The sequence below is a fragment of the Astatotilapia calliptera genome, chromosome 6 (genome assembly GCF_964374335.1).
Source record: "Astatotilapia calliptera chromosome 6, fAstCal68.1, whole genome shotgun sequence".
Lineage (NCBI taxonomy): Eukaryota > Metazoa > Chordata > Actinopteri > Cichliformes > Cichlidae > Astatotilapia > Astatotilapia calliptera.
This window is the reverse complement of record NC_137427.1, coordinates 37,991,716-38,017,760: the sequence shown is the minus strand read 5'-3', so window position 1 is coordinate 38,017,760 and position 26,045 is coordinate 37,991,716. Positions and strand designations below refer to the sequence as shown.

Sequence of the window (26,045 nt, the reverse complement as noted above, 5' to 3'; positions counted from 1 at the left end):
AATGAGCTGCTGCCATTTAAGTGGCTGATTAGATATTTTTGTCAAAGATTTGAAAATGAGCCTGTAACGGTCTGCTACAACCTCTGGTGTACGTTTTGGAATAACTTTGAGAAAGAGTATTCAAAAAGGGGGAGGACACAGTGAATTTCAAGTATACAGAGATGGGCAGTAACGTGTAATCTGATTACTTTTTTCAAGTAACGAGTAAAGTAGGGGATTACTATTGCAAAACAGTAATTAGATTGCAGTTGCTTTCCCATAAGCATGTTACTAAACCGTGATTTTGTTTGTGAGAGTGTCTCATGACAGTGCCGTACGAGTGTGTGACATCCGTGGCAACAGACGTGTGTAGATCAATGGATAATATGGAGTGCGGGAGAGAGTCCATCCATGCTGCATTTAAAGTTTGGAAGTACTGACATTACTTTGAGTTTGATTCCGTAAAAAGTGACACAAACATTAGCGTCCGCTGTTCACTCAGTGTGGGAAGAAAACTTCTTTCTACAGCAAAAAAATTAAACTTCAAATCTGAGCAAGCACCGAGCAAGCTGCCATGAGAATGTAAAATTCTAAAAGAAACCCCCAAATCCTCTCACTGACATGACCTCTGCAGCACCGGGCAAACCTCCACCTCCTGCCCCACCCCTGCTAAACAGGTGACAATAGCTTTAAGAGCGACAGGACTTAGTGCCACTGAGTCTTTGATTTAATTTATTTATTTTGCTCCGTTTTACTTGCATCTATTTGAAAGAGTGTAAACACAGAACATTATTTTATTCTGTATGCTGGAATATGCAGAAAATAGGTTTAAATGCTAAACAAATGTCTTCAAGTCAGAGAATATTACATATAATTTATTTTTTGCTTGATGCATAAAGTTAAAAGATTAAAACTAATCAAACAAGTTTTAAAAAGAGACTTTTTGAATTTTATATGCAAAAAAACAGAATTGGGTCTATTGCTTGATTACATATTCAGGTTGTGTATCATCTTTTTAATAAATAACTAAGTAATAAAGTAACTAATTACTTTTGGAAATAAGTAATCAGCAAAGTAACAGGATTACTTTTTGGAGAAGTAATCAGTAATTAGTAACTAATTACTTTTTTCAAGTAACTTGACCAACACTGGCAGTGTACACAACTGTTTATATTCGGGTTAAGTCAAAGGATTAAAGAAAATTAAAACCTACCAAAATAGTTTGGTTTGCCCTGGTTTCAGTAAATGAAGATAAAAGTAAAATAAAAAAATTAGGTGAAAGCTTGGCAGAGACCACCTAAAATTTTAATGAAATATTTGAAATATTTACAGTGAGGAAACAGGATGCAATATCAATGACAATTTTAATGACACTGTAAAAGCACTCATTTTAGTAAGCATGGTTAAGCACGTCTTCATGAGATCGGCTTTCTGATACTTTTTAATCCTTTTGTCTGAACTTGGTGTGTTTTAAAGTAACAAACAGCTTTGAGTTTTTCATCGTAGTGATTCAAGTTTACGTTTTGTTTTAAGTGCACTTCATTTTTATTTTCCTTGTTCATACAAAACATGCCAGGGGTTATCAAAATGTTTTTATTTCCCTCCTTTGTACAACTTGAAGATGTCACGTCAAACTTTGATATAATAAATAAGAAGTCATATAAAACTGCCAGAGAGGTTTTCAAACATGGCCAACCTCTAATCAAAACCACACAGAGACAGAAATTATCAAACATTCTCCTACATTAAGAGCAAAAAGCACAAGTGGGGATTTAAGTGGACAACCAACAAAGATACTCACAAACTAATGTATGTTTTTCATCAGTATAATTTGCATATTGACACATTTACATAAACACACAGAAAATATTGCCGTGTTGTTTGAATCGAGAAGGGGCTAGAAGGTTTGTGGAGGGAGCTTTTAATTTCTCAAAAATAAACCCTCCTTTTACTTTTACAGTACAGAGATGGCAAAGTTGAGGTAAAATTATTTTTTTTGTCATATAAAGGAGTTTCAAAAGCTGATGGGTGTTTTTCAGTGTCCACCATAATATGACTTTATAACCTCAAAGATGGCTTAAAAATAAATCTAGTTCCAAATCAGCTGACTACATTTAAAAACACAACAACACACTCACACACACACACACACCAAGCTTCAAAACTCAAATGGACACATTTTCTACAGAGTTCTAGTTTCTCCTCCACTCTGTCAGTTTTCCGCCTAATGCAGCTGTGGTCCCTCCTCACATCTCAGTGGGACCTTTCATGCTGGAGTCCTTTGCCGAAACCGGTGATGCCACCATGGGAAGGATGCACTGCGACGGCTCACAGTAACTGTTCAAACCAGGAGGACCAGGAGGTCCAGGAACACCAGCTGTACCAGCAACCCCACGAGGTCCCCTCTCTCCGTCACGACCGTCTCTGCCATAAGCTGGTCGACCAGGATTGCCTGCAAACAGAATGACAGAGGATCAGAAGTTAAACATCCACGTTTTTCTGTAATCATCCTATAGACTACATTGATGCAGCCCCTGGACCTGACTTTTTACACTGCACTGTGATATTGCTATGCCCACCTTCTTTCTATGACTGGTTGTCAATAAATTCACTCTATTTTACAAGATTGTGGGTGATACACTGATTTAGTTTAGTTGTGTTTACTAAGCACTAATTTACAAATTTTTGCAATACAGTCCAGGAAGATTATCCATAAACCTTCAGTTAGTATGTCAAATGTAATGATTGCACAAGAGCAGTGCAAAGAAAAACACAAAATATGAGGAAATATAAATATATTCAAAAGTTTCCCATGTTCAGTTTGCATAGAATATCTGCCTTTGTCAACTATGTGGAAAACCTTAGGCCAAGTATCTAACCCAGTAGTAGTCAAGTGCTGTGAATTTTTGCAGCTTCTCATTACACTTAAAATGTGTCATGTTTGGCACTGCTGGCATTAAAACTCATGTATCAGATGAATATCAACAAGTTACTAGGCCCTGGGTATCTAGAAAGTTCTAAACATGATGTGTTAAAGCAGTTCTGTAATAATTAACATCATTATTTGCAGAGTAAAGTACACGACTACAAAAATGAAATGAACAATTTTTAATCACTATAGCAATCAAGTCAGTTAAACTTGTGGGATATTGATCTGGTCAGTTTAGCAGCAGAGGGGGTTGTCTGTCAATAAGCTTCAGCTGCTTTTGTGTTTGTGAAATTAACAACAGGGGAACTAGAGGGGCAACAATGAAACAACCACCAAAACAGGAATGGTTTTGAAGGTGCAGGACACTGGCATTTTTTTTCTTCACTTGTTTTGCATACAACTAGGGGCACTGTCACTACTGCTAATAGAGCCCAGTTGGCATTTGGCATACACTACCAGATTTGGCAGATCTGCTGATGTCCTGTGTTTTTCACAGATAAGAGTAGGTTCACGCTGAGCACACGTGAGAGAGAGGAAAGGATCTGGAGAAGGTGTGGAAAACATTATTCTCCCTGTAACATCATTCAGCATGGTTTGGTCTGAAAAGGCACACACACCCTATAGAGGCTAGGCAACAGCACCCTTGGACCAACTGTCGGACCCTATGCTGGTGCAGTGGGTCCTGAGTTCCTCCTGATGTATGACAATGCCCAACCTCATCTGACAAAACTCTGCAGGAAATTTCTGGAGAATGAACAAATTGATGCCATTGATTGACTACATGCTCACCTGACCTAAAGCCAATAGAACATCTTTGGGACGCCATGTTTCGATCCATCTGACACCACAATGTTATATATAGAATGTTGGACTCGTTCCCGGTGGGTGATGGGCTCCGCCAGGGCTGCCCTTTGTCACTGGTTCTGTTCATAATTTTTATGGACAGGATTTCTAGGCGCAGCCAAGTGGCAGAGGGCTTTCATTTTGGTGGCCTCAGAATCTCATCTCTGCTTTTTGCGGATGATGTGGTTCTGTTGGCTTCATCGGGTGGGGAACTCCAGCTTGGACTGGAACGGTTCGCAGCTGAGTGTGAAGCAGCGGGAATGAGGATCAGCACCTCCAAATCTGAGGCCATGGTTCTCAGCCGGAAAAGGGTGGCGTGCCCACTCTGGGTCGGGGATGAGTTCCTGCCCCAAGTGGAGGAGTTCAAGTATCTCAGGGTCTTGTTCGCGAGTGATGGGAGAAGGGAACCGGAGATCGAAAGACGGATTGGGGCTGCAGCTGCAGTAATGCGGATGCTGCACCGGTCCGTCGTGGTGAAGAGGGAGCTGAGTGTAAAAGCAAAGCTCTCAATTTACCGGTCGATCTACGTCCCTACCCTCACCTATGGCCACGAGCTGTGGGTAGTGACCGAAAGAACGAGATCGCGGATACAAGCGGCAGAAATGAGCTTCCTCCGAAGGGTGGCTGGCCTCTCCCTTAGAGATAGGGTGAGAAGTTCGGCCATCTGGGAGGGGCTCAGAGTAGAGCCGCTGCTGCTCCACATCGAAAGAAGCCAACTGAGGTGGTTCGGGCATCTGACAAGGATGCCTCCTGGGCGCCTCCTGGGTGAGGTGTTCCAGGAGGCCCCGGGGCAGACCCAGGACACGCTGGAGAAATTATATCTCTCGGCTGGCCTGGGATAGCTGGAGGAGGTGGCTGGGGAGAGGGAGGTCTGGGCCTCTCAGCTTAGGCTGCTGCCCCCGCGACCCGGCCTCGGATAAAGCGGATGAAGATGGATGGATGGATGGATGGATGGATTTTTTCCCCATTAAGATCTGATGTGTTTTCAAAGTCTTCCTTTGAACAGTTGTTTTGAGAAGTGTACTTATTCTCCTAAATATAAACTATTTAACTGTCAAAGTGATACTGTTTTTTATTTAATGTGCACCCTTTCTTTGAATTGCAGAGCTTTCCATGCCTCTAATTAAAAAACATTTTTTACAATGACTGAATGCAGCATTCACGGTGTTAAATGCAGCATTCACGGGACAGGGTGGAGCAACAGTTTGACAACCCTCGGAGTATGTGGCAGGGACTAAACACGATCACAGACTTTAGAGGGAAAACCAGCACACCGCAGACCACGGCCTCTCTGTGTGAGGATCTAAACGTATTCTACGCTAGATTCGACACAGCGAACACCATGAGACCGGACAGTGTGCGCACCGCGGATGACGTCAGTGCGCACACTGTGTCTGAGGAGGATGTGCGGAGGTGCTTCAGGAAGGTGAACGCACGCAAAGCTACTGGTCCGGACGGGATTCCCAGCCGCGTCCTCAAGTCATGCGCGGCTCAGCTGGCTGGAGTGTTCACGTACATCTTCAACCTTTCCCTTTCTCTGTCTGTAGTCCCAGCCTGCTTCAAAATGGCCACCATCGTCCCTGTACCCAAATCCTCCACCATCTCCTCACTGAACGACTGGCGACCTGTAGCCCTGACCCCCATCGTAAGCAAATGCTTCGAGAAGCTGGTCAGGGACTTCATCTGCTCTGCACTACCCGACTCACTGGACCCTCTACAGTTCGCATACCACCACAACAGGTCCACTGATGATGCCATAGCCCTGACACTACATACTGCCCTGTCACACCTGGAGAAGAGAGACACGTATGTGAGAATGCTGTTTGTAGATTACAGCTCAGCATTCAATACCATCGTTCCCTCGAAGCTGGACAGGAAACTGCAGGATCTAGGACTGAGCAGCTCCCTCTGCAGCTGGATCCTTAGCTTCCTGTCTGACAGACGCCAAGTGGTCAGACTGGGCAGCATCACCTCATCCCCCGTCACACTGAACACTGGTGCTCCACAGGGGTGTGTGCTGAGCCCTCTCCTATACTCACTCTACACCTACGACTGCACAGCCACTAACAACTCCAACATCATTGTGAAGTTTGCGGACGACACTAAAGTGGTGGGTCTTATCACCAATGGTGATGAGACGGCTTACAGGGAGGAGGTCAGCGCCCTGACCCACTGGTGTCAAGACAACCATCTCACCCTCAACGTCGCAAAGACAAAGGAGTTGATAGTGGACTTCTGGAGGTGCAGAGAAGTACACACCCCCATCACCATCAACGGCGCTGCTGTGGAGAGAGTGAGCAGCTTCCGGTTCCTTGGCGTACACCTGGCTGAGGATCTTACGTGGTCAGTTTTGTGTGTTTTGTTTGTGGTCAGTACACACAAACAAAACAGTGAAGAAGGCGCAGCAGCGCCTCTTCTTTCTCAGGAGACTGAAAAGATTCGGCATGAGCCCGCGCATCCTCAGGACCTTCTATCACTGTGCCATTGAGAGCATCCTCACTGGATGCATCACCACCTGGTATGGCAACAGCACCGCCTACAACTGCAAAGCTCTCCAGCGAGTAGTGCGGTGCTCTGAACGGATAATTGGAGGTAAGCTTCCCTCCCTCCAAGACATCTACAGGAAGCGCTGCCTGAGGAAAGCGGGGAGGATCATCAAGGACTCCAGTCACCCCAGCCATAAACTGTTCAGACTACTTCCATCAGGAAGGAGGTTCTGCAGCATCCGGTCCCGTACCAGCAGACTGAGAGACAGCTTTTTCCATCAGGCCATCAGACTGGTGAACACTTCATAGACACCTCAGCTTCACTACTGGAACTTTAACATTATGCACTCCATACTGTACAGTAATGCCACTGTTTTGCACGTCTCACTCTGTATATTTTATTTTATTTATTTTATATATTTTATTTATTGTTTACTCTATTTAATTTGTAAAATATGTGTACACACACACACACACACACACACACACACACACACACGTAGAAAAATATTTAGTATACACTTCCAGAAATGCATATACTATTATATATTGTACATATATTTATTAGTTTCAGATGTAGCCATTCTTGTATTTTGCTTGTTTACATTATTGTATTTTGCACAACTCTGTTGCTTGTGAAGCTCGCACACAAGAATTTCACTCACATGTGCTGTACCAATGTACCTGCACATGTGATGTGACAATAAAAGTGATTTGATTTGATTTGATTTGAAAATTATAATATTATTAACCTATAAGACTTTATGCACTCGGGAGGACAGAAAGGGATATTTTTGCTGTTAATTAATATAAAAGGCTTTGTGTAATTGAGCTCAGATCTGGGGTTTTTTTGTCCAGCATTATTGTTCATCCAAACGGCATTTTTCTTTTGGACAATATTACATAATCTTCACTACCTGATGCTTGACTGAGACATTTAGTTCATTTATTCTATGTACAGCTATCTTGTCAATTACCTGGTAAACCAGGTGCACCTGGTTCTCCTTTGGGTCCTCTCGTTATGGGTCCCCTGTCCCCTTTATCACCCTGGTCACCTGTGGGGAGGGAAAGTAATTATCACCAATGGGAAACACATAATTAAAGTTACTATATTTAGCTGTGTTTAGCATGAGGTTCAAACTCAGGCTTCACACCACATCTGGTCCCTCATTCAGATGATTTGTCCCTGAGGAGCTACGGGTCAAAACAACATGAATATAAATGACTGTCAGTTAATTTCGATAATCCCACAGGCTTGCAGCTTACACATGAGTCATTTGCTTTTATTTTTCTGATTCAGTAATAGTAATCCTCCTGATAAGCTCCAGATTTCCTCTGTCTAAATTACAAATACATCATAGCTGTGTATCTCAATACTAGAGTTAAGCATGAAAGATTTATTTTTAATTTTGAGTTTGCATGTGATTCCATGTTTGGTTTAACCTTGCCTGTTTTCATATATATGCACCTGAAATGCACACCTCTGCCAGTGGTTTCCCATTATTTTTGAACTGATCTACAGATGGCAGTAATGCACCAAGAAACTCAGTGATGCACCAAAAAAAGGCAGAGAATAAGAAATGTGCTATTATATGCTTGTTAGCAGTGACTTATCACCAACTTAAGTCAGACAGTTTTGCGGTCTTTGTGCTCACTGGACTTGCACATTAGGGGTTGCGCTACTCCAACAATCTTCAACTGCCAAGATAAAGCTCACCCTTAGGTCCTTTGATTCCCATCAGTCCAGGTGGCCCTTTCAGACCAGGCAGACCTCTTGATCCGGTGTGACCTGGGAAACCATTCTCTCCTGTGGGGCCTGGAGGTCCAGGTGGGCCTGGAGGACCGGGCATCCCACCAATACCTGACTCAGGCCTGGTCAAGCTAGCTGCTAGCTGGGCAAACTGATCTGTGGCCCAGGAGAATTTTATTTTTTAATTTTCTGTGTTAATCGGTGGATATATAGATGTAAAATAACAAACATTTTGTGTTTGCCACAGATTGGTTTGAAAAGCTCTTTTATCCAAATGACTGTAAAGCACACTGTCTTCAGTAACTACACCTAGTGGTAACCAGCCGATAGAACGCTTACCTTGCATTACCCTCATGCAGACTTGTTTGATGTGTGTATCTGTTGGTGATTTTCCCTGAACAAACAGATCGTTGATAGTGATGAGTGATGGTTACTGAGGAAATTCTGGTGTTCTCAAGGTGTTTCTTGAGAAGATTGGATATTTATAGTCTCATTAAACATTCTGCAAAAATACTGAACAAGTATTTTTTAATTGAATACTAATAATAAACACTGGATGTATCATATTCCCTTTCTCCAACAATCCATTTATTGAAAATTCAAAATAACAAGCATTGTATTTCACTTGAGCGAACATGCTGTTCAATAATCGACCATGATTCAACAGAGAGTTGTAACAGAACAGTACAGAGATAAAAATTTCTCACCGCTGGTCCCTGTATTCCCGGCAGGCCAGGCACCCCCATGTCCCCCTGCATGCCACGGGGTCCTGGTTGGCCCAACTTGCCCTCTTTACCTGGCAGTCCTCGGCTGCCCTCGGGTCCTTTATTTCCCGTCTCTCCTGGTGGGCCTGACTACAAAAAATAGCACCAAACAGATGACTTCAACAGAAAAAAGGGAAGAGAAGTGGGAATCTGTGGAGTAAGATGGAAAACACTGGACAGAATAATACAATAATACATTTTGATCAATCTAAAAAATTAGGTGGGTTCTCATTTTTAAGAACATATAAACCATAATCGTCAGCGAATATTTCACTTTATGCGTAAGGAAGCTAGCATATATGAAAGTTTACCTTTTTGAACTAAGTTATGGGAAAAAAAATCTCCAATATTTAAGGATAGGATACACTTGGTTAGATGAACATACCGATCCTTTCTCTCCAGATTCTCCTGGTTCACCCTGAAAAAAAGAAAGCAGGCGTAAATAACTACATGCATGCAGAAACATCCGAAGATATTTCTACCAGATACGTATCATATTTTATTATTCTGCAAAGCTGTGTCACTTTGTCACAAAGGAGTATTTCCCACAACAGATTTTGCAAACTCAAGTGATTCTTGACACTGTTAACAACTACATCCTTCTTAATGGCATCACTGCGAGCATGTCTGTTTTCCCACTTCTTGGTACTTTCAGTAGTTGATAACTCACCACATCTCCTCTCTCTCCTGCTGTTCCCTCAGCTCCTGGAAGTCCCTAAAAATATTAAAATGTGCAGATTTTTAGCTCAAATCCCACTCTGTGATTTGTCTAATAATAATGATAATGATATTACAGTTTAATAAATAAATAAAAATACCTGGTCTCCCTTTGGACCATCAAGACCGACTGCACCCTGAGAAAAACAAAAAAGCAAGATAATTATTTTTGGGAGTTTGATAGTATTAACTGGAAATAAATAAATTTAGTGCACCAATACCCACAATAATCCAATTTGCTAATCTAGATCTGATCCAGACTTCATTTATCTGATTGAAGCTGCCTGAGTCAAAAAAAGATATGACTTTAAATGGACCTGCATTAGGACAGTGTGGGATATTGGATCAATTATTTATTAGTCTAAGGAGCTTGGAAAGAAAAGCGTCTGGACTTTTTGTCTGTATCAGTTATTTATTATTTTTACAATTTTCGATGAATTTTTAACTCATTCACTGCCAGCCATTGGCAGTGAATGAGTTAAACCCATTGACTCATTCACTGCAATTGACGGCTATAGACGTCAATGGCAGTGAATGAGTTAATAGAATTGTCATTTTAGTGTGGTGATCACACACAGCAGTAACCCATTCTGACAAATGTATTTGGAAAGCTAATCTGAAGCCATCTATCAGTTGTATGTGCAGTATTTCCTGACTGGGGCCTGATACTGGTCATCTGCAGAGTCACAACAACACTCCATCAGCCTTTTTTCAACTCAGGGGTAAAAACACACAATTGTTCCTGCTATAAAATTTTATACAAAACTTCATCCAATTCACCTACTTAGTTCCAGTTACACCAGAAAGCCTGCAAACAATAGAATTAAGGATTTGTCTGGGAAGGTTCTCAGTGATCCAGGTCATCATAGTCTAAGGAGCTTGGAAAGAAACGTGTCTGGACTTCTTTAGGTTTCTGTGGAGACGTTTCACCTCACATCGGAGAAGCTTCTTCAGTTCTAAGAGCAATTGGTGGAGAGTCCCAGATTTTAAGCCCTATGGGAGTGTCCCCCAAGAGGGTCATGGACCCCCTATTGATCCCCTACCTAATCACACGAGCCAAGGTGTGAAAATGGGTGTGGGTCACAATCAGCCAAGGTTTCGGGGGGTTAATACACACTGTAAACATTTGCTATGTTTTAACTTCGTATATTCTCCGCACACCCTCCACCCCACCCCCGCAAGTGATCAGCTGATCTGACTTTCTCTCTGCTCTGCAGGTCTGAACACGAACTGAGCAGAGTGAAAATGTCTTGTTGGGTTTGCACCCACCTTTAAAGAGGATCATTTATATCTGTTTGCTTCTTTTGATATCAGCAGATCTCAACCATATCCCCACACAAATTCAATTCCCATATTGTTCAACAAAAATAACATTAGTGTGCAACTTAATAAGTAGAGTGAGGTAGTGCTGTGAGCCACGGTACATGTGACTACTTATTTTGGACTGTTGCATTCACATGACTTCGGTTTAAATCAGATCTGTTTTTATCTTGTTTCATTTTGTGTCTCTTACCCTGTCTCCTTTCTGACCACGGAAACCAGCAGGGCCAGGGAGTCCGGGTAGGCCTGGATTTCCTTTGCTCCCCTATTTTTTTTTTTTAAAAATAGCCACACAGAGACATAACCTCCTCTTAACATATAATACACACATTCAAAATCACAACACAGAACACACTGTGTGAAGCCTAGAGCAGGTACCATACCACCCCCAACTTAATCTAACCATATCTACAAGGGAAAAAAACATTTCCAGCTTTACATCATTCTGAACCACAGGCTGGACCCACCAGCACCCCAAGCATCCACCCTCCCTTGGATGTGTTAGGGTTTCAAGGGATAACATGTGGGGATGTGGGCATTCCTGGGGAACAGAGATTTCTTTCAGGGTTTCTCGGGTTATTTTCCTGTCCTGAATCCCCCCTGAGCTGCAGAAAAAATAAAAGTCTGTAACACAAGAGACCATTCATGCCCACTCACCAGTGGATTAGAGACTTAACTGCAGGGACAGGCGTTCATAAAGACGTTCAGCTCTTTATTAAAAGCACAAAAACATGACTCTGCTTTCCTGCAATGAATATCTGAGCAGATACAAGGTTTTTCTTTACCAGATTATTCTCGTGTCGAATAATACTTTCAGGATGGATTGTATTTATGAACACTGTGTCTGCTTGGCTTTCAGTTTCGAGGCGCTCATTTCTTACTGATTTTTGCTCTCCCAGTGACAAGCAAAAAAGACCAGCGTGTACTTTTCTCAAGGCCCATCAGACCTTGGAAATTATTGCGTTCTACTTTTTAATTTTTTTTGCTTGTTTGAAGTTATCGTTATCTGAACATTTCCTCTCTGTACAGCGTCTCCTGTTTCTTTTCCCACAACAGCACTATCATAATCCTGTTGTTTTTCACTCAGGCGGACTCGGTTCTAACAAAAAGCATTGCTTTTAACCCAGATTTGTTGATCTGTCTGTCTGCCAGCAGGAGATCTCAGGAACTGTGCATTTATATGACTGTAAAAAGAAACAATTAAATACAACTTTTCTACCCTTTCATGATCTAAATCAGAGTTTTCTTTTATTTTCCCACTAATTAATTAACATAAATAAATTCTTCTGTAGACATTCTATGGAACACCAGGACTGCCATAATGAATTAATTAAATACACCATTAAATAATTAATTAAATGTGGCAATAATTAATTAAAATTGGAATTAATTAATTAAATAGTTATGACACATGTAATTAATTAATTATTGACACATTTAATTAATTATTTATGTATTTCACATTTTAATTATTTATTGACACATTTAATTAATTATTTAATGATATATTTATTTATTTCATTTTGGCAGTCCTGGCGCCTGGCTCTCATCATGAAATAATTTTATCTGTCAGCCTCACCCATCAAACTCAGGAGGCGGGGTTAACGCTGCCCATGCAGCTTCTCTAACATTTGATTGGTTGCCGTGCAAAGTAAGTCAAAACAGGTCGATCCTAGATAATCGATTGCTTGTGTAGACTTGGGGCAGCCAGGTATCCCAGAATGCAGATCAAATCACAGGCAGCAATGGTGGTGGTGTAGTTTTAAAATACCCCGTTTTTCTGTCACCAGCTACACTTTTAACAGTGTTTTAGCCGCGAATGTCGCGCCGTATGTCTGGTCAGGTTGTCAACATAGAATATGTTTGCAAAAGTGCTCAGATGTTTTCAGAGATTTCACTAGCTCTGCTAACAATTAGCATGCAGAGTGCACCGAGGGGGTTACGTTAACCGGTTTGTTTACATATTCCACTCTCCGTGTTCCACATGTTGCATTCACAGATTCTCATTTTCACCGAACGATTGTCTCTTTCCGCCTGGTCTTGTGTCTCTGTGCTTCTGTAACATAAAGAACGAGCTGACATTTTTCTCACGAAACCAGCGATCAGCTCAACAGACCCTCAGTTTACCTGCATGCATCCTCCTCCTCATCTGTCAGCTGTTTAACACCTGCTGCTAATTCAAGAAACACGCCTACGTTACCTGGTGATAGTCACAGTTTAACTGGGCAGCCGGTGCTCGATATAAAGCAATGTCAGCGCATTTTTCTGCACAAGATAAGTAAATATAGTGTTTTCCCCGAGCGCAGAGCTGCTGGAGCTTGTTTCCTTACAGAGCACTTTATAGGCGAACAGCTTCATCAGCGGCTGATGTCCAATCACCGGCACACAGCTTTCAAACCTCAGCTGAGTTTTAGCTCTCAGTGGTTAAACGCTGGACTTCATTCACTCAGGTTCTGTCTGTCGGGTCACGTTTACTTCGCTGTTTTATTTACAACTGAGCAAATCGGTTTGGCTGAGGTTAAAGTTACGTTTCATAACTGCATAGTTTCACAGACGTTTAATGGTTCACTGGCACATGTGTTAGACTGAACTATCATCTAAATATCATCTGTTTTTTAATAGTTATTCAACTGTATTCTAAGCACCAGCTGTCTGTTAGAATGTGATTTTTTTTCTCTCTCTGTTGGCAGAGGTATAAAAATGCGCAGGAAAATCTGACGTGCATGGCGAACTTCACCGACGATATTTAGGGAGGAATAAACACACATCAAACATAAATGAACCATTTGCCTGTCTCCATAATTGAGAGCATTTTCTCTTCTTATCTCAACACTCTCTCTCTCTCTCTTTTTTTTTTTTTTTTTTTTTTGCTTTTTCGGTCATGTTATGTTTACCTGTCAAAGGCTTGTTACAAACTATGAAACACATCGTGCAGACTTCTGGATGTTAGAAGAAAACTAATACTGCTCATGAATGAGACTAAAGGCAGGAAGGTGTCCTTTAAAACTAAACATATTAATAGGACCTCCCTATTTATATCATAGTTTATGATATAGCACGTGTATTTCAGTAATAGCTGAGGCCACTATACGTGCTGGCCTCATATCAAATGTGAAGGCAGACTGAGTCTATGTTTGACGTTTTTTATATCTAATCTTCCTTTTCAAACATTTAAACAGTCTGCAGCTGAGGGAATACAAACTCAAATTGTCGGAACAGGTTTGCTCGTTTCTTGGATTCATTTGGTGATTTATTAAATCTATAACTGTTATTCTAATCTGCTGCTGAGTCTCTTACACTTTTCTTTATGCTGTATATTTTCACGTCTCTGGAATAGTTGGAAGTTAGATAGTCAGGTGGGAAACTTTGTGTTAACTCATGGAGCTGAGGATATCGTGGATATCGTGGACATGCTGACCTCGCTGCGTGGTGTACAGAGCGAGGTCAGCATGATTAATATTCACAATAAAAATATTAGCCGAACATCATGAAGTCTGTATGTGTTTCATAGTGTCGAACAACCTTTGTACAGTTAAAGCCAGCAGTTACTACATGACAGAAACACCAACGTTATCTCTTTTATGTGTTTATACACAGGTCACGCTGATTACTGAACAAAAACCCAAAGATCAGATGTTAAACAGATTTATTTGCTCTCTCTCCTCCTTAAACATGTTTTTAATGTTAGTTATAATTCAGAATTGGCGACTGAAACACGTAGGACACATAAGAACATCAGGAAATAAAACACCGATAAATATAACCTCAGTAAAAGAAGTCAGCGGGGGTTACTACAGCTGTGTACCGGGGCCTGCGCTTTGTCGGTGGGATTGCTTGCGAGGCGAGCGGATCTATCCCACGCTTTGCCGTGAGACTGGGCAGACATCTCTGAAATCATCGAAACACTTTTGCAAAGAGGCTGTATCTTGACAAACCGACCAGACACATGAAGATTAAACCACTACATTCTCGGCTAAAAAAAATATTAAAACGGTATTTGGTGACACACAAACAGGGTTTTTCAAAGCTCAGTTCTGTTAGCTTCCACATGCCGGTTGTTGTGTGCTAGAAACAATGGCCACCAGGCCAAAGCAATGGTTTTGACTCGATCAGCGTTAACCCCGCCCCCTGAGTTTGATGGGTGAGGCTGACAGATAAAATTATTTCATGATGAGAGCCAGGCGCCAGGACTGCCAAAATGAAATAAATAAATATATCATTAAATAATTAATTAAATGTGTCAATAATTAATTAAAATGTGAAATACATAAATAATTAATTAAATGTGTCAATAATTAATTAATTACATGTGTCATAACTATTTATTTAATTAATTAATTCCAATTTTAATTAATTATTGCCACATTTAATTAATTATTTAATGGTGTATTTAATTAATTCATTATGGCAGTCCTGGCGTTCCATAACATTCAGCTCAGATCCTTAAATCGTGTTGATGTGTCAGTATATTATGCAATACAGTTAAACTCCAGCATAATAAAAGCATGGATACCTGTTGATGTCCTTTTACCATGTATTATTAAAGCCTTTCCAGTCTATACAACCCTTGTGTTTTCCATCAATATTAGAACCAAAACAATATGTCAGCATACATCTGAAAAAATCTACAGCAAAATGTCTTTATAGAAACCAAAATCTACAAATCTGTTGGAGCTCTTTGGACTGTTTTTTTTTTTCCTGTCTGAATTCACCAACCCAAAGGAGCACTAGCAGGAAGCTAATGTTACAGCTCAGTTTTCATGAAGTCAGACAGTTGCTTTCTTGTGTTCAGTGATGTTCACTAAGAGATAAAATAGTTTTCACTCCAAAAAATCTAGATGAATACCTAGCGCTACAGGCAAAAAAACTATATGTACCATCAAGATTTCTGATGATTTTCCGTTATTGTCACATATATCTCAGATTTCAGACTAAACTAAAAGCCTTTACTTAGAGTGTGACTGTTGCACTGGGAACTACTGTAAATGAATGCAACAAAGATCACGGAAGTTACAGTAAAACCAGGACCTCAGCAAGCAAGCAATATTGATTTTTAGCACATTTCCCAGACAGGACTCTTTGCAGAAAATAAGATCTCAAATAAAATTTTTAAATATCTTACATTTAAGAAGAATCTTACTTGTGTTACTGTGTTAAATTCTTTTTCTCCCATATTTTTTTTCAAAACATAATGTCCCCAAGAGAAAAGACGGCTTTCCCTCAGGTCTTACCCTGGCTCCTGATAATCCCGGGGGCCCATCGGGTCCTCTTTCTCCTTGTCCACCCTAAAACACAGAAGAGCTATGGTCACATCTGGAAATACAGACAGAAGTGAGTCAAAACGCAAGTGAAATAAACAAAAAGAAATGCAGTTTGGTAACTTGTCATGTTTGATATACTGTATGTGATGATATTTTTAGGTCAACTGTCCTGTAGCTATTACAGGGAATCTTTTATATCCTTATCGTTTACAGCTCATTATTTTTATAGTTGAACAAGTCACCGTATATTAACATCCTTATTTATCATATATCCCAGTCGATCCTCTGGGTTTGACTGGGATATTTGATTTTTTTGTAATTGGCTGGCGCTCCTAAAGGTTGTGTGTCTAAGAATATGCTGTCACTCAAATTTGAAGCCTGAGCTTTTGGCTAACAGATGTCCGGGTACACTCTCCTTCTGATTATAAATCTATAAATGCATTTCTTCTCTACATGACTGTTTGCTCTCAATTTCTCATTCAATAAATATCGTTTAATCAAATTTGAGGCAGCGGACTTTGCATCTGTTTGTGTATGTTCTGAATGGAGACCAGCATAGGTGCACTGTTTTCCCTCTCATCTCATTTCTCATCCTGCTGAAGTTACTGTTAAGATAAGATAAGATAACCTTTATTAGTCCCACATGTGGGAAATTAGTTTTGTCACAGCAGAAAGTGGACAGTGCAAAAGTTATATAGCAAAAATTAGAATACAATACAAATGATATACTGTGCACAACTGTACAGAATACAATAGAATGAAATAAAATACTATATAGAGTAGAATAAAATATACAATAGGATAAAAATAGAATACAAATTCTATATACAACTGAGTAAAAATACAACTTTGTCAGAAAAGAATATTGCACTTAGCCTTATTGCACATGTGTGGGTTTGTGTGTGTTTGATCAGCTGCCTTCTATCTCTTTAATCTTACCCTACTGAGGAAGATGAACAGTTACTTACATCATGGAGTTTCCTTTACTCTGCAACAGTTTGCTTCCTCTGTTCATATTGATCAGATTTACAGAGGCTATAATACTAAAGCTTCTAGCATAAAATAACAAGGCTCAAACAATTTCTTTAGACGTGTTTGCACCATGCCCTGCAAGTAGGCCATGTAGGCAAAGCTAACAGGTGACTGCTTCTGGCTGTTGTGTTTTGCCCACAGGAAGGTGGAAGTCAGGACTTAGGTGAGATAAATAGTAGATATTGGGGCATCATGAAGGGCTGGAAGCAAACAGGAGGGGATCTTCTGGTTTACGAAGGGAAAACAACTATTTTGGAGGTTAAAGTGAAAACCAAGTACATGAATTTCAGAGACTTACTGGTCCTCCTCTGAGCCCAATGGGTCCCACCTCTCCTTGATCACCACGTTCACCCTAGTGAACAAGATATCAGACAAGATAATCATCAGAGCTCCAAAAGGCAAGAATTTTTGTCATCTACTCATAGTAAAAGTTATCTGACTAATCCATTAGTTGGTACCTTTAACCCGGTAAGGTACAGTAGTTTAATGTGCTTTTACATGCGTCTATTGAGACTTTTGCGTAACAATTTAATGAACCTGATGCATCTCGCCTTGCTTCACACTTACTTGTTTCCCTGGAGACCCCATCAAACCAACAACTCCTGGATCGCCTGCGTTACCCTGGTGACACAGAGAGACAAACAGAACATCATTGGCTCATCTTACTGTGGAACTCCTGTCTTTTTGCAAACATAGTTTTGTTTTTCACGAGGTGTTGGTACAGAAGCATTGATCATACCTTTGCACCTCCGTGTCCTTTTTGACCATAAGCTCCCGGCAAACCCTACATGAAGAAAATTGTAATAAGTGAAAATATCTGAGTCAAGAAAAGATGTTAATGAGGAATCAGGCTGTCAGACGTCACTTACAGGAAGTCCCTGTGGGCCAGCATCACCTGGAGCCCCATTTTTTCCTGGAAGACCCTAAAAATAAAAACAATTGAACTGCTAAAGGAGGAGGAACTGCTAAACACCTTTATTGTTATTGTATTATTGTTGCTAAAAGTAATTCCTAAGGAAATGTCTACAGACTTAGACTGAAGGCTAAACTAAAAGCAGTCTTTTGAGAATCTAGACTTCTGTTCATTATTAATTAGATATTAATTAAAACAGTTACCTTGGACCCTGGCAGTCCAGGAATTCCTTCACGACCATCTGGACCAGGAAGGCCCTGTTGGCAAGATAAGAGGGATCTCATTACAAAGCTTATTTCACACATTTAAATCAAAGTTCCACAGTAAGAAAAAGAGGAAGATGTTATATTTGGTAGAGAAGGAATATGTGTAGAGATAAAGCTATTTAAACCCAATACGGTCAGTCATGATAGCTAAACAGCACAATAAGAGCGTTATTGCAATTAAATTCTGAATTCTAGCAAGACAAAGACACAGGAAAACTCGTCCATAGAATACAGGTGGGAAAGGAGGATAACAATATGAATTCAACAGACAATGGTCGGATGGTTTTAGAAGTAGAAAACAACAGAAAAGCAGGTCAGCAAGAAGACATAGAAGAAAAGATTCATTGACTGATTGATTCTAGCATGTATAAGACATATCTGTGCTCACAGGGTCTCCTTTTGGCCCAGGAACTCCTCTGATTCCTGGTGGACCTCGGTCCCCCTATGAAATAACAAACTGCAATTAACTGCAAACAAATTCACATGATGACAGGCCTAAGTTCATTTCATGCTAAGTTCATACTGGGTGATGTATTTCAAGTGGAAACGGAGAGTTAAAAGAAAACTTTGGCTGATGCTAAATTTCTTTTCTTTTTTTTTATTTGTGATCTTACCAGCACTCCTTTTGGGCCGTTCTCACCAATGGGTCCTCTCTGGCCTGGATCCCCCTAAAAATGGTCAGTTTTCATCAGGATTTTATCCAAGTAACACAAAGGACTGTGCAGAGATAATAGTAAGCTTCCACTCACCGGAGCTCCCTGGATTCCACGAGGGCCTATGTCGCCCGGGTTTCCACGAGGTCCCTGTTTATAGTAACGGAAAAATGGACATAAGTCAAATTAAGTTAATACATTTTTTTTCTATTAAAAGTATACATGATTCACTTTCCAGTGCACGTCTTAGATCATGAAATTACTGCGTTTTGGGTCTTTTAGGCTGTATTGGATAGAGACCGTGTAGAAAGACAGGAAAGTGGGGAAAGACTGCAGCAAAGGCCCGGGGGTTGGACGTGAACCCAGGGCTACTGCTTTCCATCCATATGGCATATGAGTGCCTGTATATCCCACTGAGCTAAATCAACACCATTACTGAGCTTTATTAATAACGATTTTTTGGGGAGAACATGCACTCTCCTCACAGAAACTCAGGGCCTTTTCTCTTGAGGCAGCAGTGCTAACCACTGTGCTGCCCCTTTTCATATAATAGTTTGTAAATACGTCTGTAGCTATGGACTACAATAAGCAACTTGCACAAACTTCCTTAGAGGTATTTTTTTTTACATTGGACTGTCCCTTAATATATGCCCTTTTGGCTCAAACTTTACTGTTTACGTTTACAAATACAATCCATGAAACTGTATGCAGTGTGCGTCCTCTCACCCTGTCACCTTTAGAGCCCATTATTCCTGGGAGGCCTCTTGATCCAGCTGGGCCCTAGAATTACTCAGCAGATAGAGGAGTGTTAATATGTTTGACTGCATGGAGCAATTTCTGTATGCATTCAGATTTTTAGGGTCACAAGAGAATGATGAATTAGTTTACTGGTAGTCCTTGAGATCCAACTTCACCAGCCAGTCCCTGTTCACCCTCATCTCCCTGAGAAATGAACGTCCCAGAAATGTCAGGATTTGATATCAATGCTTAATTTTTTCATGTAGTGAAAACTAAGATGTTAGCATAAGGTTACCTTGTGTCCTTGTCTTCCCGGCTCACCTGATTCACCTTTAACCCCTTTGTGACCCTATAAACAGAAACTAAATGTTAGAAGTTATCAACAAAAAGCTAATTAAATATGCTAATAATTGATCAACTTACTTTCATGCCTGGGAGGCCAGAATATCCAGTAATACCTAAGGGGCAGGCATTGGGACACTGGAAAATACAACAGCCTATTTGAGGTCATGGAAACGCCCTCCCACCAGGGGGCTCCACTGACAGCTAAAACAACGCTGTAATCTCACAGTCAAGATAATCAGCTTTTAAGATAAGATAATACTTTATTCTAGATTTGGGAAATTCTTTTATTACAAATGTTACGATAAGAACAATAATAATAATATTTTGAAATGAACAAAGGAATGATAATTTTGCTGCTAATCACATCATTAAGTCTATTCATGTTCTGTTCTTAGTATGTTTCCCTGGTATGTAAGCCAAATGTAAAATTGTGGTTTTACAAACAAATAGTTGCAGGTTTATCTACTTACCAGGTCTTTGCCTTCATAGACAGCCGGAGGCCCCTAGAAAAAAGTGTCTGAGCTTAAATCATCTTATTTTTATTTTCAATACAGACCTCATCTATTCATTAAAATAAATTACCAGATCATTAACCTTTATTATCTTTTTTTCCCTGATGATGTTCATTAGCAGTGTACACAGAAACTGGGATACTTACTCTTGGACCACGAGGACCAGGAAGACCAACTTGACCTCTTCTCCCTCTTGCTCCCTGCAGCAGATAGATGTGTTTTTATTAATCAGTTGTGTAGTCACCAGCAGGACATGTTTTGTGATGATTGTTGACTTTGTTTGTACTGAAGGTATTGGCTCTTTCAAAGATAAAAACTTTTTATTCTACAAAAGCTAAGAAATTGTATTTAGGCAATTTATGATTTATATACTCACTGGGGGTCCTACTTTTCCCAGTTCCCCTGGTAGCCCATCAGAACCAGGAATACCCTGTTAAAAAATACAGCAAAATAGCATAAATGAGCTGTAAATGAGCTCTACTTCCACCTGTGCAACACTGAGCAGTTTTTAACAGAAGAACTGATAAATTCTAACAAAAACACACCAAAATATTAGCCACAATAATAATTTAAACGCTCCCATTTGTGGAAATGACATTAACAAGATGATCAGATATTTATCATTTATCAAATGAAGCCTTGCTTCAAAAAACATTGAACATTCAAATTTGTTTTTAGCAGAAGTTAGATCTTTTCACCATACTCTGCCCAAAGAATAATATCGTATAAGAGCCCTGGAACTACAGAACAGCCTGTAAATATGTTACAAAGTAACCAGTAACCACTCAGTTGCTGGTAAACACAAATCGGCAACCACTGATTTGTTTGTTCGTTTGTTTAATGTACATACTTATGCAAACCTGAAAAGGACTTAGAAATCAGCAGTGTACTCACATCAAGTCCATCAGGTCCTACGCCCTGTGGGAGAAAAGTCCTAAATTACAATGTGTCAAACTGAGAGTAAGAAATAATTACAAATTTGCAAAGCTTCTGGCTGGCTTTATTAGCTTTAGTCAAATTGTCTCAATGCACTTTTTAAAACTAGGTTGTACAAGATATAATAGGTAATAACTAAAATGAAGAAAGAGGTCAAATTTGCATTGAAAAGAAGGTAATATATATAAAGCAATACATATTTGAATATCTGTACTTACAGGTTCTCCAAGGGGCCCACGTGCTCCAGATTCCCCCTGAAAACCAGCAAGAACAGAAATGTTATTTCACATGAGGACAGAGTACAGTATACTTGCAGATATGTGGTGCTACTCTATACTGTAGTGTGAAAAAACTGATTTAGAGATCTGAGCAACATGACTAACTGAGAAATATGTTTAGACAATAAACTTACTTTTAAGCCTTTTGGGCCCACGAGGCCTGGATCCCCAGGAGGTCCCACAGGTCCCTGTGGACATGAAACAAAGTACATTCAAATCTTGGCATGCAATAATGATATTTTAAATATATATTGCACTCTAGCTGCCATACCATTTTTTTCTTTTCCTATTGTTGTTTGGTTTGATTTCTGTGTGTGTGTGTGTGTGTGTGTGTGTGTGTGTGTGTGTGTGTGTGTGTGTGTGTGTGTGTGTGTGTGTGTGTGTGTGTCTCATAGTATAGGACTGAGGTTAGAGAATTTATAGGTGGACTTGGTGGACTTGTGTAAAGAGAAATTGTAACTTTCTGTATCCAATAATATACACTTTACTTTTTCTTATACACTTTACAAAAGCTCTGGAGGTCTCCTGTGATATCAGGCACCAAGACGTTAACAGCAGATCCCTTAAATGCTGGATGTTGGAAGTTGTAGCCTATGTGAATCACATTTGTTTTTCCAGTACATCCCATAGTTGCTCGTTCAGGCTAAAGTCCAGTCAACCCATTGAATTCCCTTATGTTCCTAAGACTATTCTTGGAGAATTGCTCCAATATGTCAGGATGCATTATTATCCTGAAATAGGCCAATGATGTGCTTTGAAGTGATGGGTTTAGATTGCAGTAATGATTAGCTTAGTATCAAAGTAACATTCACATGAAAGACAGGACCTAAGGTACAACTGCAAATTGAGCATTCTGACAGTTCAATGACCATACAACACAGCATGCTGTGATGCCCTTTGTGTCCTGGCAACTTGTCACTTTGCATGCAACAAAGGGTGCTCAAGTAGGGATTGGACAAGGGTTTGCATCACTTAGAAGCCCAGAATAAATAATGAGCTGGCCAAAGCAGGAGACAGATACCACTGATGTCAAAAACTCATCACACTTCATGAAGGCAGCAAAGAGAGGATTACCGGTAGTTAGAGCTATAATGAAAAGATCAGGGGGATGGCACCCTGAGATGAACTGCGAGAAGAGAGTCTGAGATAGCAGACGATAAATAACATTGACAAAAAGAGAAAAGAAATGTTAAATATATGTGTAAGCCATTCATGGGATATAAAATCAAGCTACAAGTTCCTTGGGGATAGCATAAGGGCTCTGATCATAGTGGCACAAGAACCACCAATAAGCACCAAGGCAGAAAGCTATCACAGCCATCAGAAGCCATGTTGCAGGTTGGTCAAAGATGGCACTGAGACAAGGAAATTGGTGTAACTTTTGTTTTTAATTAATCACAGAGTGGTTGTGCAGGCTTGCTAAAAAAGAATTCAGTACATATAAAACTCTGAGTCTTTCAGTCTGTTCTCTGTACCACCACCACATAGAGGACAGCAAACACACTGTGACCATTCTGCACCATCTTTCCCAGCGTACAGCCTTCAGTCAGCCATCTCTGGGCAGCTGATTTCCCTGAACTCCTTGAGTAGTGCACAAAAAGACCCCTGTTTCTGTCAGTACGCTATTTGAGACTCAACCATAAATAAACAGATTGATTTATTCAAGGGACCTTTCTTTTTCCTCTACACTTTTGCTCAGCTGGGGCCAATATAAACTGCTCCTACAGCAGCAGATCTGAATGTCTTAAGTCATGTGGCTCAGATCTTACGGACACTTAATACATTATCACATTGGAGAATTTAAGACCTACTGGATCAGGTTAGCTGGTGAATTCAGAACTTAATAAAGTCTTTTATTTTGGTTTGGACTATAGAGACCACACCGCGAATGATTAAGCTATAAAACATGACTGCTGGACAAACACTTTACCAGTTTGTGCCTGTGTTGACATGTTGTCTTACTTACATCTTCCCCTGGGATGCCTGGAGCTCCAGGAGTCCCATCTTTGCCATTCTCTCCATCAGGTCCCTGGAAGCAGAAGATTCAGCATTACTGATTTTATTAATCTTAGACTTCTGCATGTGAGAAGAGAAACCAAAAACTGACTCACTGGTGCACCAGTCACTGTAGAGTCTTCTCCTCTGTCGCCCTGAAGACACATGAAGGAGATGATACAATGAAAACTAAATATTCATCATACATATAACTTTATGTTTCATTGTCATTTATAAGGTGATACATAAATGGCTCAATGCAATCATGATACCATCAAATGATTTCATTAAATGTGGATTTAAAAGACTGTCTTAAACTTTTTGAGCCCATAGCAGGCCAGCATCCAAATGAAAAGGCAGACTTTCAGTGCACAATGTATGGCACACTTTAGATTAAGATGATCAACTTTCTCTTTTTCTGTAGGGCAGTTCTTCTGAAAAAGGTCAACGAGCCCTGCATAGATACAACTATACCATGATTTAGACAGAGAGACAGACAGAGCTTTGTTATTGTCGGAGAACATCAGCTGCTGTTTGGTTTCACTGTTCACTGAGCTGATTAATCCTGGAATAAAATTCAGTACAAAAGAAGAACCAAAAAGCAGGCTCACATCAATACCGTCCACTCCGGGCACTCCACCTATCCCGGGTGGCCCTGGAGGGCCTCTGGGACCGACTGGGCCTCTCTGTAAAACAAACACAGAAAATTTTTTTACTTTTTTTCCAACTGAAATCCATCTCCAAATACCAAGCAGTGCTGCTGCTGCTGCTAGTGTGAAGGTAAGCTCACACAGAGTCCCATTGTCTGCGTGATGTGAGTGGCTAGGTCACAGAACCAGGTTTCCTATTATTCCACCTAAGTAACCGCATGTGCTCAGATTACTGCTGCCCTCTGGACTTCACTGGTGCCAGTTGCGATCACTGGGATGAACTGACATTAGAAAAACCTAATCAAAAACACTGAAATCATTCATTTAATCATCAATACAGCATGTTAAAGTACAGTAGCCTTAAAGTACCGTGCATTTTGCAGTAACTGCTTTAGGGTAGTTACGTTTCCACCACAGAAAGCTTTTTACATGTCTAAAGTTAGAGCACAGAGTTAAAGAAGAATATTTAACTCATAATGAGATTACTTAAAGTGCTACACAAGTATATGAAACACAGCGGAGGAAAAACTACAGTTAGGAACCGTAAAGTGTGCTCCTTTCTGAGTCGTAAATACCTATCAAATATACCACATCGGCTCTGCCACATGAACGCATAGGACATTAGGACTTTAAAAACGTTTGCAGTTCAGAGAAGAGAAAAAAAATCTACGCTTATCTCTCACCTGAGCGGAGCAAATAAACACAATTTGCAGTAAAAGCACCAAGAAGGATTCCCGACAGATTCGTGGTGGAGCCATGATCTTCCTACGGACCGAGGAAGACACTGAAAGTCCCTTTTTCCAGATCAGATGGGGCTCTCAGGCAGTCCACCTGTCAGCGTCCCCCCTGACTGAAACCCCACCGCCTGTTGGAAGGGGAGGATGTTAGAAAGTCCTGATTATTTCTGAGAGGCTGAGGCCGGCCGGAGGAGGAGGAGGGGTTCCCTGCACACACAGGGTGGGACGTACTTCCCTTTACTTGTAAAGGTTAAGCTGAATGTTTAATACACACACAACTGTTACATTACTGTGGTTCTTATCAGTAAATTGCTACATAAAACATAACAGCATTCTGTAAAGTAAGATGCTTTCATTCCACTTTTAATACCAAAGATTTCGAAACTCAAGGTTTACCTTTTAGTCTTCTGTGGGGCCTTCAACATCAACTTAAGGTCCAACTCTGCTAACAGAAGCCCTAAATGAACTATGGTGGTATAGCTTTAAATGATAGAGGTGGGGGCCTTTACATGTTTGTGCCCAACTACACCACTTATTTGTATTGTACTTCAATTTATTTTTCAATTCAATTTTATTCATACAGCGCCAACAACAGTCACGTCAAAGTACTTTATATTGTAAGGTAGACCCTACAATAATATATAAAGAGAAAAACTCAACAATCATATGACCCCCTTTGAGAAAGCACAACAGTGGGAAGGGAAAACTCCCTTTTAACAGGAAGAAACCTCTGGAAGAACCAGGCTCAGGGAGGGGCGGGACCATCTGCTGCAACTGGTTGGGGTGAGAGAAGGAAGACAGGATAAAGACATGCTGTGGAAGAGAGCCAGAGATTGATAACAAGTATGATTCAATGCTAAGAGGGTGTATTATGACATAGTGAGTGAGAAAGGTAACTGAAGAAGAAACACTCAATGCATTTACTTAATGTATGTAATTCA

At 40.4% G+C, this 26,045-nt stretch overlaps 1 protein-coding gene across 1 annotated transcript; it reads right to left on the bottom strand.

Moving 5' to 3' along the window:
* Positions 1-1,500: 1,500 nt before the first annotated feature.
* On the bottom strand, positions 1,501-25,273 carry col9a1a (collagen, type IX, alpha 1a). Its single transcript, XM_026171919.2, has 32 exons — positions 25,051-25,273; positions 24,329-24,403; positions 23,834-23,872; positions 23,689-23,751; positions 21,857-21,910; positions 21,663-21,698; positions 21,403-21,426; positions 20,885-20,938; positions 20,655-20,708; positions 20,467-20,499; positions 20,075-20,131; positions 19,947-20,000; positions 19,802-19,855; positions 19,640-19,693; positions 19,010-19,063; positions 18,875-18,928; positions 18,649-18,702; positions 18,198-18,251; positions 17,951-18,004; positions 17,821-17,865; positions 17,649-17,702; positions 17,380-17,433; positions 16,020-16,073; positions 10,982-11,053; positions 9,570-9,605; positions 9,422-9,466; positions 9,137-9,169; positions 8,695-8,841; positions 8,327-8,381; positions 7,955-8,143; positions 7,215-7,292; positions 1,501-2,431 (listed from the first exon to the last, which is right to left on the bottom strand). Exons 1-32 carry the CDS (start codon positions 25,123-25,125, stop codon positions 2,226-2,228), a joined length of 2,064 nt encoding a protein of 687 aa, XP_026027704.2. The 5' UTR covers positions 25,126-25,273; the 3' UTR covers positions 1,501-2,225.
* Positions 25,274-26,045: the final 772 nt, after the last annotated feature.